This window comes from Cervus canadensis, chromosome 1, assembly GCF_019320065.1.
Source record: "Cervus canadensis isolate Bull #8, Minnesota chromosome 1, ASM1932006v1, whole genome shotgun sequence".
Taxonomy (NCBI): Eukaryota; Metazoa; Chordata; class Mammalia; order Artiodactyla; family Cervidae; genus Cervus; species Cervus canadensis.
The window spans coordinates 59,736,888-59,758,496 of NC_057386.1; the positions used below are offsets into that span (position 1 = coordinate 59,736,888).

The 21,609-nt window shown below is 41.2% G+C and overlaps 1 protein-coding gene across 3 annotated transcripts in view; it reads right to left on the reverse strand.

The window, feature by feature from the left end:
* Positions 1–3,926: 3,926 nt before the first annotated feature.
* Positions 3,927–21,609, reverse strand: part of TMEM192 (transmembrane protein 192) — a 28,957-nt gene continuing 11,274 nt past the window's right edge. Inside the window, exons 3-6 of one of the 3 annotated variants that reach the window (XM_043483803.1) lie at positions 20,541–20,742; positions 13,944–14,078; positions 8,330–8,432; positions 3,927–8,017 (exon numbers count right to left, since the gene is read on the reverse strand). In XM_043483803.1, the coding sequence (XP_043339738.1) occupies positions 7,879–8,017; positions 8,330–8,432; positions 13,944–14,078; positions 20,541–20,742 (579 nt within the window). In that variant the 3' untranslated portion in view covers positions 3,927–7,878. Of the gene's footprint in view, positions 8,018–8,329; positions 8,433–13,943; positions 14,079–20,540; positions 20,806–21,609 lie in introns of all 3 variants that reach the window. The other 2 variants (XM_043483794.1, XM_043483811.1) reach the window with 2 other exon arrangements.

Sequence of the window (21,609 nt, forward strand, 5' to 3'; positions counted from 1 at the left end):
TCCTTCCTTGTTTCTTTGACTGGTTTAATAATATAATGGCTATAGGCCATTAGATTACCAGGAGAAAAAAATTTAATTTTGTACACACGGGAGCCCCATAAAAGCATGACTTGTAAAGAAGTGACCAAGCAGTTAGCTACTCTTTTTCAAGAAACATTTATATCTATAAATAAAATCTCTATGTGTAAGGGTATCTCCCTCTCTGTGCCAGGGTGGGGGAGATAGTTCTACATCTTATAATCTGACCAATGGAGAAGACAAAGACCTAAATCTACATGACAATGACACTCTTCTTAGCTGTGCCTTTCCTGTAGCCTCCATGACTGGCTTCTCCACCCTTCAGCATGCTCACTGGTCCTTTGCCAGAGGTATTTAAGGTGGTGGCCTGGGGCTCCCTTGTGGCTCAGCTGGTGAAGCATCTGCCCACAGTGCGGAGACCTGGCTCAATCCCTGGGTTGGGAAGATCCCCTGGAGAAGGGAAAGGCTGCCCATGCCAGTGTTCTGGCCTGGGGAATCCCATGGAGTCCATGGGGTGGCAAAGAGTCAGACAGGACCGAGCAACTTTCACTCTGTGTCACTCTTGGGCCGTTTGGGGATATCACTCAGTATGCCTGGCGATCTCCCATGTACACAGAAGGTATACATGCTGATAAAGTTTGGGGGTTTTTTGGTCTCCTGTTTACTATCTTTTATTACAGTGGGTTCCCAGGAAAGAACCTAATAGGGCAGAGGAAAAATTATTTTTCCTTCCCTAAACAAGGTTTGTTTATTTAGAGCCTTCTTGGCTCTAAATTCTGTCTGGTGTTAAGTATGACTTCTATTCTCCTGGTGTTACCAGATCAATCCTGGGTCTGCATGCGCACCATGCTGCAAAGCCAATCTAATGACACCAGGTTGTGGTGAACAAGTATAGCATTTATTTCAGCTCCAAGTAAGACTGGGCAGCTCATGCTCAAAAGACCCCAGACGGCTTTCAGGACAACTGGGATGAGGGTTGCAGGGTACATGGCTTTCTTCTGATTGTTTGGTGGTCAGGTAACCAGGTGGTTTTAAGAATCTTAATTATCAGCCTTCTGGTTCCAACCAGTCTTGAGCTACATACTCATCCTTAGTTTGTAGTTACCATCCTACATATGGGTCTTAGTTCCTGCAGAAAAACTCAAAGATATGCATCAGATTGCTATATATGTCACTTGGGGAGGAACCAGGACTCTTTCTATCTCTGCACTATTGTTTCTTGGGGCTTCCCTGGTGGCTCAGCTAGCCAATAATCTGCCTGCAATGCAGGAGACCCTGGTTTGATCCCTGGGTTGGGAAGATACCCTGGAGAAGGAAATGGCAACCCACTCCAGTATTCTTGCCTGGAGAACCCAATGGACAGAGGAACCTGTTGGGCTACACTCCATGGGGTCACAGAGTCGGACACAACTGAGCAACTAACACTGATGATGATGATTATTTCTTGACTGCTTTTCCTTTGTGTCTGTATTCCCTCTCTCCACTAATTAGTAACTTCTTGTGCCTGCTCTTTGGAACTCAGGGAAGGCCTAGGAGACTAAAGCCTTTTTTACATATAAACAAGAAACAGGGGACACAGAGGGTCTTTTGAATCCAGCAGGGCCATACAGGGTCCTACTGTTTCACTGCTGAGGGGAGGGTACCTTTCACATGGCAGTTTTATCTCCTGCTTTCACAGGGACAAAGGAGAATAAGAGCTTACTTCTTTTTTTTTTTTTTTTTTTTTACTTCTTTTTTTTTAAGTGACTCTTTTATGAGTGGTGGGTTTTCTCTTGTGGGTTCTTTTCTGCGGGGGTTCTTTTTTTTGCTGGGCCAGGCAGCATGTGGGATCTTAGTTCCCCAACCAGGGTTCAAACCAATGCCCCCTGTAGTGGAAGGCAGAGTATAAACTACTCAACTGACCACCTGGTCAGCACCAAGAGTTTACATTTTTGTAAGTGGTTGTTTCTCAATAACTTTAGTTCAAAATAACCAATATGCCAAACTGACCTATTTTGAGGGGATATATATTCAGAACCCCTACAAGGTAAGGGAGATAGAGGGGGTGAGTGTGAGCAGGAGGCCTCAATAAGCAAGAGACATGTGAACATAGACTTGAAGGAGATAAAGTTCCATAGGAGTTGATCTTTCCAGGCAGAGGGAACAGGGGTGCAAAGTCCTGAGTTGCAGATGTGTCTCACAGGCCAGAAACAACATGACCAGAGCAGAGAAAGTGAAGGAAAAGCTGAGGTGTGTGGGAGCTGATTTTCTAGAGCCCTGGATGTCACTGCCAGGGACTTGGATTTTTATTAAACATTTAGGACTCCCCTGGTAGTTCAGCAGTAAAGAATCTGCCTACAGTGCAGGAGACCTGGGTTAGATCCATGGGTCAGGAAGATCCCCTGGAGAAGGGCATGGCAACCCACTCTAGTATTCTTGCCTGGAGAATCCCCTGGACAGAGGAGCCTGATGGGCTACAGTCCATACGGTCACAGAGTCAGACAGGACTGAAGTGACTAAGCAGCAGGGAATCATCAGAGTAGCATGGCATATGTGTGCTTCAGCATGTCCTCTTTGGCTGCTACATTAAATGCTGATGTTTGGGGTGGGGATATGTGGGGGAAGAACATTGGTTAGAAGCTAAAAGTCCATGTAAAGAGACTATTTCAACAATCCATGTGAAGGTGATGGATTCTGGCTCTATTTTAAAGGAAAAGCCAGCAAGGTTTGCTGATAGATTTTGTAGGCATGTGAGAGGAAGAGGAGCTACCCTGGTGGAGATAGAGAAGGCTGTGTTGGAGGGCTTAGTTTTGCAAAATGCCTTTTAGGCATCGCAGTGGAGATCTAGAGGAGCACCTGGGTATATGCATCTGGAGGTCAGGGAGGACACATCTGGAAGGGGCCAGCTTGTACAATTTGCTATAGCCATGAGGTCAGCAAGAGCAAGAACTGATGGAGAAGAAAGAGGACCAGGAGACACTAACATCAAGAAAAGTAGCCTGCAAAGGAGATAGGACAGGAGGCCAGTGAAAAGGAAAATTAGGAGGTTGCAGTGTCCTGGAAGCCTGAGTAAAGAAAATCAAGTGAGGAGAGAGTGGGGAACTGAAAGGACCACGGCAGGCAGGCCGAGGAGGTGCACTCAGTCCCCTTTGCCTTGATAAGAAGTTCCAGTAGAGTAGCTGGGTAAAAAAGCTGGGTCAGAACAGAAAGAATGGGAGGGGACAATTTAGAGACATGTTTACTACAATCTTCTTTAGGAAACCTAGGAAATGTCTTGAGATTTTTGTGATTTGTGATTGTCATATATTTGAGGTTTGTTTCCTCAAGAATTCAAGAGGCTGCCAGGTGGGAGTTTTGTATTCAAGGCTCACAAGAGCATTTCTGATCAGGCTGTAAGACCACTAAATACTGGTGTCTTCTGTAAAAAGTATGAAGCAGACATAAAGTTCATTTTCTCTGCCATTCAGTTTTCTGAATGTTTATAGGATACTGAAGCTAAATTCTTTCCCTAAGTCATATTAACATTAAAATCTCCACGAGGCCTGATTTACAAAAAAAAAAAAAAAAAAGAAGTGTATTCTTCAAACCAGATGCTGGCTTGTTTGTCTGCGTTCACTTCCACCCTCCCTCTATCTTACTCCTCCCAACTGCACCCAAGAATGTAGGTTCCATGACAACAGAAACCATCTCTGTCTGACTGATCCCCATTGCCAACACCTACAACACTTCCTGGTGCACATTAGCTCCCACAAAATGTAAGTATTAAATGAAATGAAATGCCTGTGTACAGATGTTACAGAATCGCAAGTCTGTGTGCCTGATACACAGTAAGACCCATCAATACTAAAACATTAGAGTGTGGAACAGAGAAAGGTTTATTACAGATTCATACAGGGAGATGGGTGGCTCACACCCTAACCACAAAGTTGCTGAAAGCTTTTAGCAAGCCCCTTTAAAAGCAAAAATTGAGGGACAGGTAGTTAGTTGTTGCAAACTTCTTGGTGTCAGATCCTTTGTTCTTGGGGTCCGGTAACAATTTTCCTGTAAATCTCTACCAAACGAATGTTATTCATTTATTATTAACAGAATAATGTTACTCTGTCCTGACAAGAAAGGGCAAAGTCCCAAGGCACAACTTTCACCCTCCAAGGTCCCAGTCCTGGCTAAGAGGAGGCAGAGCTCAGCTCCTCAGGGTCAGGCTCCGCACGCTGCCCACCTGTCACCCCTGATGGAGTCGGGCATCCGACCAAACTGGCCCTCAGTCTCCTCAGGCTGCCCGAGTAGGGGAGACCAGGTCTCACAGACTGTGACCCAGACAAACGGACACTGCTATTAGGTCACAGACAGGTTCACTGCTGCCTCAAGGCCTGGGCCTCGGCATGGAGGGCCTGAGTGAGGGCTCTGGAGCCCTGCAGGACAGAGTGTCCAGCCTGCTCCCTGGGCCTGCCAGCTCACCCGTTGGCCCAAGGCTGGGTAAGCTGGAGGGCCTCCAGGAGAAGCCTGAATCTGCCTCTTACCTCACTCTCCACCTGATGACCACCACACCACTGACCCTGGCTGAATCATTTCCCTAGTGTTCCCTCATTGACAGTTCCTTGTGGGCAGGGCCCACTGTGGTGCTGACCAATAGCTGGGCAGGGCAACTAACAGCCGTTCATTGATGCTTGCTTGTGGGCAGGGCCTACTGAGGTACCAGCCAACAGTTGAGCAGGACCTGTTGCCTAGCAACAGGGTGCGGAGTAATAAGGCACAGCAATGGCTGCCTGCTGGGCTGTGCTCATCCTGCTGTCACACGCAGACACTTCTGGTTGTCACAACTAGAGGTTGCTACAGGCATCCCAGTGGTCATACTGCTAAACATCCTATGATGCACAGGACAGTCCCTGAAACAAAGATTATACAACTCAAAATGCCCATAGCGCCAAGGATGGAGAACCCTGTCTTAGAGAAAAAAGGAAAAAGAATTAACTCAATTCACATAAGACCTCTGTTTGAATCTCTGGATGAAGAAAAAAGCCCCCAGCAGAAGCCTGTGTGTGTGTGTGTATACAAATATATTTGGCCTTGCTGTGCAGCTTGCATCTTCCTTCCCTGATCAGGGATTAAATCTGGGCCCTCAGTAGTCAAAGCGCAGAGCAGCCCTAATCATTGGAACTCCAGGGAATTTCCAAGTCTGGGTATATTAAAATTCCCTCAAGATACTCCTGGCTTTCACCCAATGTACTTTAGGGATCTATTTGTGTCAGTCCCACCAATGCTGCAGGGACAGAATCCAGGCTGTAGTTGAAGAGTTCATGGCAAAAGAACCCCAAACAAATTAGAAAACATTCCCAACAACTATAAACTGAAGACTATCCTGATATAGAAAGGCAGATCATGTTTGTTAAGAAAAAGAATATCCTAGGAGAATAATAAGCAAAAGGCTTACGCATGTACATCACAAAAGATTTGTAAAAGGACAAAGAATGAAAAAAAAAAAAAGTCAACCTCATTAATATTCAAAGAAATGCAGTAAGTCATGATGCTACTGTCATTTGAAACACAATTTTCAAATTAACAATATAGAAATACATCACAGCTATAAACATACACATGCACTATAAAATGTACATCACAGATATAAACATACATACGCACAATAAAATGTACATCACAGATATAAACATACATACGCATAATAAAATGTTACTCCACCTGCCTTTGTTCATTCAGCACCACGGACTCTGCCACCCATTTTCCCATCCCACCCTGACAGTCTGATCTTCCTGAAACTAAAACCAATTGCCACTTCCCTGCCTAGAACTCTTCAGTGGGACCCATTCCAGCGCAGGGTCAGGGTCCCCAGAATCTTGGTTGTTCCTCCTCCCAGTCCTGCCTCACACTTTGGGCTCAAGTTATACACAGCACGTATGGTCCTCAGTAGCTATCGCACTTCTTGTTTACTCATGAATTTCCCTGGAGTTCCTAAAGCTTTCTCCTCCCCCCTCCCCGCCAGAGAAATCTCTGACCTGGAGCCCCTGTGCTATCTTGCAGTTGCTGCCATCATCTCACACAGCACAGAGCCTGGAAATCCTAGTCCTCTCCTTAGAGTGTAAGTTTTAAACAAGGACTGTCTCACTAATTTTTCTATCCATGGTGCTAGCACATTGTCTCTGGTGCACAGAATGATTAACATTTAAACTGTTTGGTTCATTCTTTTTTAAATTTCTTTTATTGTTTGAAATGTTCAGCATTTTGTTTAGAAAAGTGTGTTGGTGATTATACAGACATCCCATTAGAACTTGACTATTCTAACATTTAAACTATACTTTTCTCTGTAAACCAAAGTTCATCTCATAACCTTAGAAACTGATGATAGATACAAATTGAGTTTGAAAAATATATATGAGCATTAATCACCTACCACCAGTGCTTTCCTTAAGGAAAACAGCTAAAGGCAAAAGCTCTCCAGGGCACAGAGACAAATTTCCACAGCTTTGAGAAATGCTAAAAGGAAGGGAAAAAGAAAAAAAGGGAGGAAAAGAAAGTCAGGAAACCTGGATATAATTTTAAATTTAAAAATACAACTTTGGGTTTAGTTTGTGAATGCTGTCACTTTTGGGGACTCAATGGGGCTGACTGCAGGTGACAAGCAATCAATCACCTGACCTCAGCAGAAACTCCTGAGAGTGCTCTGAGAGGGCTGTATCTGAAGGAAATAGACGTGTACCATTTCATAAGTGTGGGATGACCCACTGAAGTCATTCTTTGTCAAACAGTTATGTACAGCTCAAAGATTTTTAAATCAAATATTCATTATTCAGCTAAATACAAAAGAGATTTTTAGCAGCATACCTAATCACAAATATCCCCTCTCTCATTAAGCATTCAAGCAAGAAGTTTTCTGAGGCAGCATGGAAAGGTGCCAAAGCAAACTGATTAATGAAAAGGGCAAAGCAGGAAAAATGGAGGAAAAATGCCATTTACACATAGAAATGCTTCATTTTATCTGAAGAATTATATATGTTTAATATCTGTATATAAACAGTTGATAAGACATTTTTCCCATAATTTTTAAGTATAATCCAAGACTTAAAAAAAGTTCTTTTTTTTCTTTCAGACAAACTAAAAGCCACTGAAGACTCCTTTTAAATCGGTGAACTTATTGATTCAATGAGAATTGGTCAATACTGAAACAGCAATCTCTCAAAGAAGGGTCAAAGGAAAGAAAAAGCCTGAAGTCCTCTCCGTTTCAGGCGCTGCCAGGCACAGCCCCTGCTGCAGTCACAGGCGGCACCGGTTGGCCTAACACTGCTCCAAGTAAACTTCACATCTTCTGGAGGATGGAAAACTGTAGGGTTTGGAAGGTAAATCACCTAGTGGGAAATTCTTTATAAAAACTATAAGGGCCAAGGATATCTAAAACCACAGAAGCATATAAAATACACAGGCTCCATGGAAAAAACCACTAATCATGAGAAATGATGACTTCTCTCACCTGTATAAAAGTGGAAAAAACTCATTTGATCAAAACCCCATTTTAAGTAGGTTGTCATGTCAGACTTTCTTTACAAAAAGACAAATTATCACCAAGTTTCAAAGAGTATGGAAAAAGTGTTGGCCAAGGAGATGTTTAAACTACACTTTGACCTAGGATAAACTAAGTGGTTAAATAATTTCAAAATGTGCAAAATATATATCTTCCATGAGTTATCAAGGCTCTTCAAAGTGCCTTTCAAATGATCCGTGTGTCCTACTTATTAAACAGTCACACAGGTGAGAATCAGATTCAGGTTTCCAACAGAAACTGTAGAATGGTACTTGGCAAAGCTGCAATCTCTTGTGACACCTTGTCAGGGAGTTGATCAGTCTTAAGTGATTCTGGTTCCTCTGGAATTGCTGTCAAATCCCACTTGGCTGAGAGCCGAGGTCAGAGGATGAGAAGGACAGCAGCCGCTGACTGAGGAGCGCGTTGTGCCGCTTCAGGTACACTATGATGTCTCCCTGCTTCTCCACAACCTCCTCCAGGCTTGAGAGAGGCCTGCATAGAACCAAGGTGGCCATGGTTACATATGTTTACCAACAGTCTCTTTGCTAATGGAGCCCTACTATTTTTCAGGTTTTTTGAAGAAAATTTTGTTATTTTTCTTAGACATCACAAGCCAAAGCAATATCCCCAAATGAGATTCTTTCTTTAGACTTAGTTTCACCACAGCTGAGAGGAGAGAAATCAATCAAACACAGTTGTAAATATAGTTTAACATATGCAGAGTCCTAAACTCCAAGCATCAGAATGCTCTCTAGATGAAAAAACTTTTAATTCTCTTTCTCTAATCTTTCACTCTGCACATACCTGAATCCAGTCTCTGAGGTAATATTGTTGGAGTAAGCATAGATTTTCTCTTCTTCAAGTACGTCAGGCTGTGGCTTGGCTTTATTAAATTTTTGGATTTTCACTAAAATAAGAAAGTCATTATTGTCAGGTTATCCAATCACAAAAATTTTTTTAATTCCATTTATTCAAATTACATTAGGAATTGCCTATTCTTTTCAAATAAAATGTAAAAAAAAAAAAAGCACTTCATAAAGTGAAAAAACAAAAATGGGAAAAATCAACTAAAAGGGAATGGAAATGCTGATGCAGAGAGGCAGGAGTAGAGTCAGAAAACAGCCATCAGTGGTCACTGAAAGGAAGTGAAGACACATAGAAGAGCCAGAGAGTTTGGTGACTTGGAGGCCACTGATGAACTTGAAGCCCTAATCCCAACATGACTGTCCTTGGAGACAGTGCCTTTGGTGAAGTAATCAAGGTAGAAACAAATGGGATTGCTAATCTGATACGTGAAGAGACACCAGGCATGCACTTACACAGAGCCAAGGCCGCATGAGAACACAGTGAGAAGGCAGCCACCTCCATCCCAAGGGAGAGGCCTCAGCAAAGTCATCCTTGCCACACCCTAATCTCAGATGTCCAGTCTCCAGAACTGAGAGAAACTAAGTTTGTGTGTCTTAATCATCCAGTTCTGGACGCCCCAGAAGACTAATGCCACTGGCAGAAGTCAGCTGCAAAGACAAGGCTGCTGTTCCCAACCTCAGATCTGTCTACACACCTGCATGTCTGAATAACAGCCACTGTCCAGGCACCTACTCCAACTGTGTAACCACCCCAGGACATGGCTGGAATGAGCACTCCCACCAGAGATGGTACAAGGAGACAAAGAGGCTGAGGCAGGTCTCCATGATAGGCAGTGACTGCCCTTGAGAATTATTTCTGCAGCTTGAAATGCGTGGAGTATTCAGCATGTGTGGAGGGGAGAGGAGGTGAGTTAGGCCCTGGCACAATTTTTAAAAACTCCACAGGAGTCTTTCCTTTCCTGTAATAACCCTTGAGATATAATTTACATATGATGCAGTTCACATGTAATTCCTTTAATGTGTACAATTCAATGGTTCAGTACATTCAAAGAGTTGTGCAACTATCTCCACAATCAATTTTAGAACATCTTACCACCCCAAAAAGAAGCTTGGTTTCCTTGAGCAGTCATTCTTCATGTAGCCCAGCCTCTAGGACTAGGCAACACTTATACATCTCTATAGATGTGCCTGTTCTGGTCATTTCAAGTATTATAGAATCATAATATTTATGACTGTTTTTTCCTGTGGGCATAATGCTTTCAAGGTTCATTCATACTGTACATGTCAGTGCTTCATTTCATGTACTCCTTTTTTTGTGCCTGAACACTATCCTCTGTATAGACAGAATATCTTTTGTTGGTCTAGTCATCACTTTATGCCTTTTGGGTTGTTTCTACTTCTGTGTGTGTGTGTGTGTGTGTGTGTGAGTTGCTCAGCGGTATCAGACTCTTTGTGATCCCAGGGGCTGTAGCCTGCCAGGTTCTTCTGTCCATGGAATGCTCCAGGCAAGAATACTGGAGTGTGTTGCCATTCCCTTCTCCAAGGATTCTCCCAATCCATACTATAAATAATGCTACTTGGAACACAAAGTGTAGAAGTAGGCAGACACCCAGAAGTGCATGTGCTGAGTCATATGTTCAATCTGTCATGGAACCACCAGGACCCAAAGATGATTTTGATGTGACTCTCAGCTGAGAACAAGGCAAAAGAAGCTTAAACAATGATGTTAAAGAGAAATGTGGGAAGGTTAGGAGATATGCAGAGGGTTCACCAGAAAGGACCAGAAGCAAGTGAGATGCCAAAAGAACGAAGTGAGGGAATGCAACAAGCAGCCCTTGACTTTCAGGAGATGGTCAAGAGAATTAGAAATGAGAAGCCCCTCACACAAAAACAGACACATAGATCAATGCAGCAGGATAGAGAGCCCAGAAATAAACCTATACACTTATGGCAAATTAATCTATGGCAAAGGAGGCAAAAGAATACAATGGAGAAAAGAAAGTCTGAACTTCAATAAGAGGTGCTGGGAAAACTGGATGGCTACATGTAAAAAATAAAATTAGAACACTCTCCAACACCATATGCAAAGATAAACTCAAAATGGTTTAAAGATCTAAATGTAAGGCTGGACACTATAAAACTCCTAGAGGAAAACATAGGTAGTATAGCCTGACATAAATCGCAGCAATTTTTTTTGGATCTATCTCTTACAATAATGGAAATAAAAGCAAAAATAAACAAATGGAACATAATTAAGCTTAAAATCTTTTGCAGAGCAAAGGAAATGATAAACAAAACAAAAAGAAAACCTAAAGAATGGGAGAAAATATTTCCAAACCAAACCATGACACCAACAAGGGATTAGTTTCCAAAATATAAAAACAGCTCATACAGTTCAACATCAAAAAAACAAACAACCCAAACAAAAATGGGCAAAACTCCTAAATACACATGTCTCCAAGAAGATATCAAAATGATCAACAGACATGAAAAGATACTTAGCATCACTAAATAGAGAAATGCAAATCAAAACTATAATGAAGTATTGCCTCACATCAGTCAGAATAGTCATCAAAAAGTCTACAAATAATAAATGCTGGAGAGGGTGTGGAGAAAAGGGAACCCTCCCACATTGTTGGTGGGAATGTAAATTGGTGCAGCCACTATGGGAAACAGTACGGAAGTTTATTAAAAAACTAAAAACAGAGCTACCATATGATACAACAATCCCATTCCTGGGCATATATCTGGAGGAAAAACATGGTTTGAAAGTGTACATCCACCCCAATGTTCATTGCAGCACTGTTTACAATAGACAAGACATGAAAGCAACCTACATGTTCACTGGTGGAGGAGTGGAGAAAGAAGATGTGATACATATATACAATGGACTACTGCTGCTGCTGCTGCTGCTAAGTCGCTTCAGTCGTGTCTGACTCTGTGAGACCCCAGAGACAGCAGCCCACCAGGCTCCTCCATCCCTGGGATTCTCCAGGCAAGAACACTGGAGTGGGTTGCCATTTCCTTCTCCAATGGAATACTAGTCAGTCACTAAAAAGAACGAAATAATGCCATTTGCGGCAACATGGATGGATCTAGTGATTATCATACTGAATGAAATAAATCAGAGAAAGACAAATATATGATATCACTTATATATGGAAACTAAAATATGATGCAAATGAACTTATTTGCAAAACAGAAATAGACTCACAGACACAGAAAACAAACTAGGATTTCCAAAGGGGAAATGGGGAGGGAGGAATAAATTAGGAGTTTGGAATTAACAGATATACACTACCATACATAAAATAGATAAACAATGAAGACTTACTATATGGCATAAGGAACTATATTCAGTATCTTATAATAACTTATAATGGAAAAGAATCTTAAAAAGCATATATATATCTGAACCACTTTGCTGTACACCTGAAACTAACACAACACTATGAGTCACCTACACTTCAATGAAAAAAAAGACATGAGCAGCCCATTGGCTTCCAGAGGCACAAGCACAGTGCCCTCATCCAGGAGCAAGCAGGACTGAGCACTCGGCTCCACCCTGCAGGCTGGGGGAGTTCAGCAAGAAAGATGAGGCCACCAAGGGGGCGGGCAGGGTCCCGGGGAGAAAAGCATGCATCTCAAGGAGGGAGCAAACCACCGTGTCCCGTGCTACTCTGGAGATGAAGGGTGAGACCTGACTGCCCCAGGAGGCTTGCTTCTGAATCGGAGTTACGTTCATATGGCATCTCCTTATAATGTTGTCTTCCACATAATAACTCCTAGATAAATGAAGAAACTTGGAACAACTTTAAGTTTCTTGAATTCAGGAACAGAAATAACACTTAACAGGGTATTAAAATAAAAGTTAAGAGGCAGAAATGAAAGACGTAGCTCAACAATATAAAAATGTCCAACTATCAGACTCATCTTTGTAGGTTTTTTTTTTTTTTCTGAAGATATTCCACTTTTTAAATTGAAGTATAGTTGATTTACAATGTAAATTGAAGTATAGTTGATTTACAATGTTGTGATGATAGTATCTGCTGTTTGTGGTTTTTAAAATAAGATGCATGCAGTCAGCATTTTACAGATCGCAGGCCAGGCAACAACATGAGTGCAATCTACATAGAACAAGAATCTTCCACTCTTTCTTTCTGCTACAATAAGCCCAGGAGAGCTCTCACTAAACTGCAGGACATGGGACATGGACCTGCTGCCCTTACACTCCTTTCCTCCTGAGCTGAAGCCAGAACATCAGGGCTGCTAGAAGACTGGTAACTGAGCAGCAATTTTTGAAGCTTGACTTGTTTTTAAACAAATGGTGAGCTAATCAAATCACAAAGCTTTTAAGTTTCATGTTCCTAATTTTTTCCTGCAGAGGCAGTCCAGTGCTCAATGAAAAAATCCATTTGTATTTCCAGAGATTAACTACTTTACTACAGACAAGTTAGTCAAGTTTAGGTTAGAATTAGTGTATCAAAGAATCACGTCATGAAGAGTTACTATCCACATTACCGAAACTAGGCATCTTTTAAATCTTTTTAATATAGGGAGGAAAAATGCATGTATCAGGAAATTAACCTTAAATTTTTTGTGATACACTTCAGTGTATCATAACAAAAGCAATATTTGCCCTAGAAGTCTCAATTAGAGGCACAAAATAGTAAAATGGAACACGGGTTTTGGTCCACGTGACTTTTCCTTCACAACTGAAGAAATTATCTCTTTCAAATGGGACAGATAGGGTATTTTATTGTCACAAAACAACTGTTGATCAACACTACCATTATTAGCTGTATTACAGATTTTGGTGCATGTCAATATTGCAACAGGAGTGAAATCTTGATTTCTTCCAGGCTTGGATTTTTTTCTGTTCAAGAATCCTTCCACCTATTTCTCATGTTAACATACCTGAAGCTTATTTAATTTTACCCCTCAGACTTTTGAGAGGCAGCCAGACAGAGCAATCAGACAATTCTAAATTTAGAAAGAAGTGGGTTCTTAAATGGCTTATCAAAAACAAGTGTGGTCTAAATGCAGTTTTCACGTATTAACTTATTTACTTTCATTTTTTATTATGATTTTGACCCCACCAGCATGTGGGATCTTAATTTCTGGATGAGGGATAGAACCCATGCCTCTGCAATGGGAGTTACAGAGTCTTAACCAACATGACCACCAGACAGTCCTATCTTTTGTTATTTTCTAATTTAAAGCCAGACTTACATCTCAGTTGCCTTTGAGGATGCAGAATTTATGGATTTTTTTTAATCATTTCTGTTTTTTAATGAACAGCCTTCATTCTATTTAATAAGAATTTGTTGATGACACAAATTTAGAAATATGACTCGCTGGTATGTTCCTAGTGGTTTGAAATTAGAGGAGTTTGGATGTGGTCAGCAATGAGAGACATGGGTGATCAATAGGGTCTCAGCCACGTAGAAAAGCTTTCCTGCCAAAAAGGTAAACGAGCTGGACTTCAGGTGGGGATGCAACCTGCAGTTAAAGACCTTTCTCAGTATTAACAGGCTCCTTGTTCAGCTCACCTGTGTACACAAGCAGGCACGTCAGGGAACAGATCAGCTCCAGGGCCAGGATGGCCAAAATGAGGTCCAGGTACCATGTGCTGGGCTCAGGGAAGGAGTGCTGCAGGCAGAGGAGGAGGAGGAGTGCCGTGCTGCCTGCAGGGAGGAGATGTGCACAGCTGGGGCGCAGCCGGGGTCCCAGAGCCCCGGCCACCACCACAGCAGGGGGACCACAAGGGCACGCGCACACCCCCAGTTACTCAGCAAGAAGGAAGTTAGAGGATGGAAATCAAACACAAATAAACAACACTGCCAAAAGTAAATGATGCCCATAACACAAATAGAGAAGAATCTGGACTTTCTTAAAACTCAAGGAGTAAGTTTCTACGAGGACCCAGTGGCCCCTTCTGGTCATGCACCATAGTCAAGGGCAGGGCAAGGGTCCAGAAAAACCCAGGACACGCTGCTGACCTTGGACAGATGATCCAACACTTCTACTTGGCTGTGACATGTGGGATGACAGTACCTTCCTCACAGAGCTGCTATGAGGAGTAAATGAGTTTGTGTGTGAAAAACACTTAGAATGATGCCTAGCCTATAATTATTCAATAAATAAGAGCTGTTTCCCCCTGCTCAGATATCCATTATTTATTTTTGAAGATCATTTTAACTTCAACCTGTACTTTTATTTTGAAGACTATCAAAGAAAAGTTTCGGCTTCCCAGGTGGCTCAGTGGTAAAGAATCTGCCTGCCAATTCAGGGGCTGGAGGAGTCATGGGTTTGATCTTTGAGTTGGGAAGATCCCCTGGTAAAAGAACTGGCAACCCACTCCAGTATTCTTGTCTGGAGGATTCCGTGGACAGAGGAGACTGGAGGGCTACAGTCCATGGGGTCACAAAGAATTGGATGTGACTTAGCACGCACATGCATCAAAGAAAAGTTTAGGGGCAAAAATCATTCCTATAGTGCTTAATCTTTGATTTTCCTAAAACTAACACATTTATCTAAATCTGATTATGGTTGGGGAGATGCCTATTTGACTTACCTTTTACTTCTTGGCACAATGGGATGATTTTGAGTCATGATTTTAAATAACGTATCAGAAGTCCCTCTACACAAAGCAATAGTCTAGCACAAATCTCTAAGGCCTCTCTTACTCACAAAGGCCAGTGTCTTAGCATGTTGACCAAGAGCTCAATTTATGAATTAGTTTTATGTACAGGGAATATTTAACTTTACAGCTTTAGGAACAGGAAAAAACTAGGGAAAAACCCCTGCAGGGAAAGTAAACAGTTTCCAAAGGATTTTTGACATCCTGAGAAGGCCTGTGTGAGCAGGGTGGCAGGTCACGGGCTGAACTCGCAGGCGGCAGCAGAGACTGCTGAGGTAAGACACTCTCCTGAGTGGCAAGCACTGCAGACAGTGAGGGCACCCCACCCACCCTGCCCATATCTCAGGGAAGGGTTAAGGTTTCAAATCAATGAAAAAACAACTAAATGTGCAACTTGCTATGTAGCTAATAATATTTGACAGTTCAAGATTAAGGAAGGAGAAGAGACAAATTAGATAATTACTTTCAGCTTACTGGAAGGAAACCAAAGCCCTGTCTCCAATCACCACAAAATAAAGTAAAATCAATTTATTTTTCTCTCTGCAGAGAAAAACAAGTGTCAAGATGAAGCTAAACAATACCCAGAAATATTATCATAGGCAAAAAAAAAGAATGGTTACACCCTTCAGATTAGCTGGAAGTTCTATATCCTCATAGATTTATGTTCTTTTTCTTCAAATTAGAAAATATATATATTTAAAGAAAATAGAAACAAAGTAAACATCTGTGCCAATCTCTTAGATTTTCTGGGTCCTTATATAAGCAACTTAAAAGTTAAGGGTCATACATATAGCAATAATTTGAAAGTCAGAAGAAAGGCAAAAGATAGCTAGGACATGGAAGCAACCTAGATGTCCATCGGCAGATGAATGGATCAGAAAGTTGTGGTACATATACACAATGGAATATTACTCAGCTATTAAAAAGAATGCATTTGAATCAGTTCTAATGAGGTGGATAAAACTGGAGCCTATTATACAGAGTGAAGTCAGTCAGGAAGAAAAATGCCAATACAGTATATTAATGCATATGTATTGAATTTAGAAAGATGGTAACAATAATCATATATGCAAGACAGCGAAAGAGACACAGATGTAAACAGCAGACTTCTGGACTCTGTGGGAGAAGGCAAGGGTGGGATGATTTGAGAGAATAGTATTGAAACATGTATATTATCAAATGTGAAACAGACCGCCAGTCCAAGTTCTAAGCATGAAACAGGGCACTCAAAGCCGGTGGCACTGGGACAACCCTGAGGGATGGGAGGGGGAGGGAGGTGGGAGGGGGGTTCAGGATGGGGGACACATGTACACCTGTGGCTGATTCATGTCAATGTATGGCAAAACCACCACAGTATTGTAAAGTAATTAGCCTCTAATTAAAATACATAAGTTAAAAAAAAAGATTAGACAATCTCTTGGTGGACCTCAACAGTACTATCTCCAGACCATCACTGGAGAAACTGAACAGTCAGTATACAGATAGGCTTCCACTTTTGCTTTGTCAGAGGCACAGAGCATAAGTGACATCTTCTGACGAAAAACAAGTACTGCACATTATTGCACATTAGCCGTGAAGTGAAAGTTGCTCAGCCATGTCCAACTCTTTGGGACCAGGCCAGAATACTGGAGTGGGTAGCCTTTCCCTTCTCAAGGAGATCTTTTCAACCCAGGGATCGAACCCATGTCTCCTTCATTGCAGGAGGATTCTTTACCAACTGAGCTATCAGGGAAGCCCACACATTAGCAGAAGAAGGCAGGAACAGCTCTTCCTCTGGGGGCATTAAAGACCGACCCCTTGGAGATATGTCAGGACCAGTCATCCCACTACAATGCTTCTTTCTCTGCGATCCCTGGGCCCTCCACTCCCACTGAGAACCTCACTGAGCAGATGAACTCACAGCCTGACTTTTAAGAAAATGCACTACAGAATACAGAAAAAAAAAATACATTAAATTCTATAGAGCTGTTTTTCTGTGAAAAAATTAAATTTCTAATTTGGCTTCAAAATGTTTAAACATTTATTCTGAACTCAAATTGAAACAGAGGGCTTTTTTTTTTTTTTAAGGTAGAAACCTTGACAATTAAGCAAAAATACATAAGAGAGTGCAAATTAATTCCATTAAGCCTTTAAAACATCTTCAGCAATAAAGAAAAGCAGGTAGGCATATGTTCAAAGTCCTCGATGGACTTTCTGATCTTGCATTCATAAATTGTTTTCCACATTTGTGTTTTAAATAATATGTCTTATTATAAAACAATCTCTATTTTACTGCAAGAAAAGCACTAAGCTATTGTTTGTGTTTTTTTTTTTTTCATTTATTTTTATTAGTTGGAGGCTAATTACTTTACAATATTGTAGTGGTTTTTGCCATACATTGACATGAATCAGCCATGGATTTACATGTGTTCCCCATCCCGATCCACCCTCCCACCTCCCTCCCCATCCCATCCCCCTGGGTCTTCCTAGTGCACCAGCCCTGAGCACTCGTCTCATTATGCTGTTGTTTAGTCATGAAGTCATGTCTGACTCTTTGTGATGCTATGGACGATAGCCTGCCAGGCTCCTCTGTCCATGGGCTTTCCCAGGAAAGGATACTGGAGTGGGTAAGAAAAGCATGAAGCTTCATGTAAAATAAAACAACTCTCTCTTACCCTACAAGTATAAACTAGCATTAGCTTTATATCTCCTTGAGATAAATAAGCCTGCTAGTACCAAGAGGAATGGGGGGAGTCACAATTCACCCAGGCATACCTTGCTCACAATGAAGTGGACAGACAGTGCCACAGTAAAATATGCCTTTTTGTCATACACGTTGTTTTAAGCTGATTAGTTTTAAGAAGTGGCAGACAAAGATGAAGTTCTGAAAACCAACTAGGAGTTACCTTTTACGAGAGACATTTACATTTACAAGGGAAATCTCCATTTATAAGGTTATATCCCTCTCTATACCAGGATAAGATAAGAATGCCTTCCTAAGTGAACAAAGCAAAGAAACAGAGGAAAATAATAGAATGGGAAAGACTAGAGATCTCTTCAAGAAAATTAGAGATACCAAGGGGACATTTCATGCAAAGATGGGCACAATAAAGGACAGAAATGGTATGGACCTAACAGAAGCAGAAGATATTAAAAAGAGGTGGGAAGAATACACAAAAAAACTATACAAAAAAGATCTCAATAACCCAGATAACCATGCTGGTGTGATCACTCACCTAGAGCCAAACATCCTGGAATGTGAAGTAAAGTGGGGCTTAGAAAAAATCACTACGAACAAAGCTACTGGAGGTGATAGAATTCCAACTGAGCTATTTCAAATCCTAAAAGATGATGCTGTTAAAGTGCTGCACTCAATATGCCGGCAAATTTCGAAAACTCAGCAGTGTCCGCAGGACCGGAAAAGGTCAGTTTTCATTCTAATTTCAAAGAAGGGCAATGCCAAAGAATGCTCAAACTACTGCATAATTGCACTCATTTCACATGCTAGCAAGGTCATGCTCAAAACCCTCCAAGCTAGGCTTTAACAGTATGTGAACTAAAAACTTCCAGATGGACAAGCTGGATTTAGAAAAGGCAACAGAACCAGAGATCAAATTGCCAACATCTGTTGGATCACAGGAAAAGCAAGAGAATTCCAGAAAAACATCTACTTCTGCTTCATTTTGTACTCTAAAGCCTTTGACTGTGTGGATCACAACAAATTGGGGAAAATCGTTAAAGAGATGAGGATACCAGACCACCTTACCTGCCTGCTGAGAAACCTGTATGCAGGTCAAGAAGCAACAGTTAAACTGCACATGGAACAACAGACTGGTTCCAAATTGGGAAAGGAGTATACAAGGCTGTATATTGTCACCCTGCTTATTTAATTTATATGCAGAGTACATCATGTGAAATGCTGGGCTAGATGAAGCACAAGCTGGAATCAAGATTGCAGGGAGAAATATCAGTAACCTCAGATATGCAGATGATACCACACTTATGGCAGAAAGCAAAGAAGAACTAAAGAGCCTCTCGATGAGAGTGAAAGAGGAGAGTGAAAAAGCTGGCTTAAAACTCAGCATTCAAAAAACCAAGATCATGGTGTTCAGTCCCATCACTTCAAGGCAAATAGATGGGGGAAAAAATGGAAACAGTGAGAGACTTTATTTTCCTGGGCTCCAAAATCACTGCAAATGGTGACTGCAGCCATAAAATTAAAAGATGCTTGCTCCTTGGAAGTAAAGTTATGACAAACCTAGATAGCATATTAAAAAGCAGAGACATCACTTTGCCAACAAACGTCTGTATAGTCAAAGGTTTGGTTCTTCCAGTAGTCACGTGTGGATGTGAAAGTTGGAACATAAAGAAGGGTGAGTGCCGAAGAACTGATGCTTTTGAACTGTGGTGTTTGAGAAGACTCTTGAGAGTCCTTTAGACAGCAAGGGGATTCAACCAGTCAATCCTAAAGGAAATCAACCTTGAATTTTTATTGGAAGGAAGCTGAAGCTTCCAAACTGAAGCTACAATACTTTGGTCACCTGACGTGAAGAGCCGACACATCAGAAAATACCTTGATGCTGGAAAAGATAATAAGCAGGCAGAGAAGGGGACGACAGAGGACGAGATGGTTGGATGGCATCACTGACTCATTGGACATGAGTTGGAGCGAGCTCTGGGAGACAGTGAAGGACAGGGAAGCCTAGTGTGCTGCAGTCCATGGGGTCGCAAAGAGTTTGGACATGACTGAGGGACTGAACAACAAATACCATGATGACTCTAACTCTCTACAAACTCTAATCATGGAGAAGGCAAGAAATCAATGGAAATCTGCTTAACAACCTTACCAGTGCTTACGGTGCTTTTCCTGGTCACCTCTCAGAACTATTGCCCCCTGCAATCTTTCCCATCTTCTTTGGTCTTTAGCTGTAGATATTATTGAAGTGGGTGGCTTAGGCCATTTTTAAGTCACTCAGTTCTCTTGGGTCTCTACCTTGTATATTGTTGTTGAGTTGCCAACTGTGTCTGACTCTTTTGTGACCCCATGGACTATAGCCTGCCAGACTCTTCTATAAATGGGATTTCCCAGGCAATCATACTGGAATGGGTTGTCATTTCCTTTTCCAGGGGATCTTCCCAACCCAAGGATTGAACTTGCATCTCCTGCATTGGCAAACAAGTTCTTTACCACTGAGACACCAGGGAAGCATCTCCCTCGTATACAGGAGGTATAGTGTTATTAAACTTCTGTTTGTTTTTCTCCAGTTAACCTGTCTTTTTTTGGTGGAATTTCAGCTAAAAACCTAGAAGGGAAGAGAAAATATTTTTCCTCCCCTATATAACACAGATTTCAAAGGGAAATACAAGAAAAATTTCAAGACATTAAGGTGACATGAATTTTAGTGGCCACATCACTCTCACAGAAATAACAACATATATTTGATTATAAAATCAAACACTTTATTCTGCTGTCATTTATGCCACTCAAGCAAGCTGCCAAAGAGCTGAGGGAGACAACTGAACTTACCAGTGGAGTGTATCATCAGCGGAAGTCTTTTCAGATGTCTTGTTGACCGGTAGATCTTGTTATAACCTCGGTTTCTTACTTTGCAATGGTGATACTGGACGTATTGTTCAAGAAGGAAATACAGAATCCACAAAATAACTTTTCCGAGGATTATGACTGTCTGCACTTTCAATGGGTTGGTGTAGTTTCCCGGGCACGTGTCCTCCATTGGATTGGGGTAAGAACAAAGCACACCTGTTAGAAGTGCTAAAATAACAAACACAAGCTGGTGGGAAGGAGACAGCAGGATTAACCTTCAGTATTCGGATTTCGGATTTAAGAGACAACAATGTCCACGCCCAGCACATACTCTTAAACCTGTGACTTTCACTACCCTATTTTTTACGAATTAAAAAATACATTTTTGCTATCTTTACAAACTTTTTAAACAGATAACCTGGAGAAAAATTTGCAGAAAATTTGGGGAACAGACAAAATTGCAAATAAGAAAATAAAAACCACCCTAAATCCCATCTGCTAGAGATGAGTACTTCAATGTTAAATGCAGTCTCCTGTCCACTTCTTTTATTAAAAAGAGTAAAAACAATTAATTCAGCACCTCAAAAGTAACTAATAAACATCATGCATTAAAGTTTATTTCTAATTTCAGTTTTAAGAGAATTAAAATAATTGTCCAATTAGATTGACAAAATTTTAAAGACTGGTATCAAAATATGGGCAAACAGACAGTCTTACAAAATGCTGACTGGTCTGGGATGTGCTGTTGAAAATAATTTGGAAATATCTTGACTGAGAAATCCTATCTTAAGGACCCTGTCACTCAGAAGTAAAAGCAGAAGTAAAAGATATTTTACTGCAGTTTTCTCTGTATTTGAAAAGAAAAAAATGTAAACTGCCCAAGTATATGTGTGTATCCATAGCAGAACATTTGAATAAATTAAGGTATACTCACTCACATAATAGAATGTTATTCAGCTATAAAAGAATTAACTGAAGTTCTATGTATTAGTTTGGGTGGATATCTATGACATGTTAATATTTAAAAACACTAAGGTGTAAAGTAGTAGTT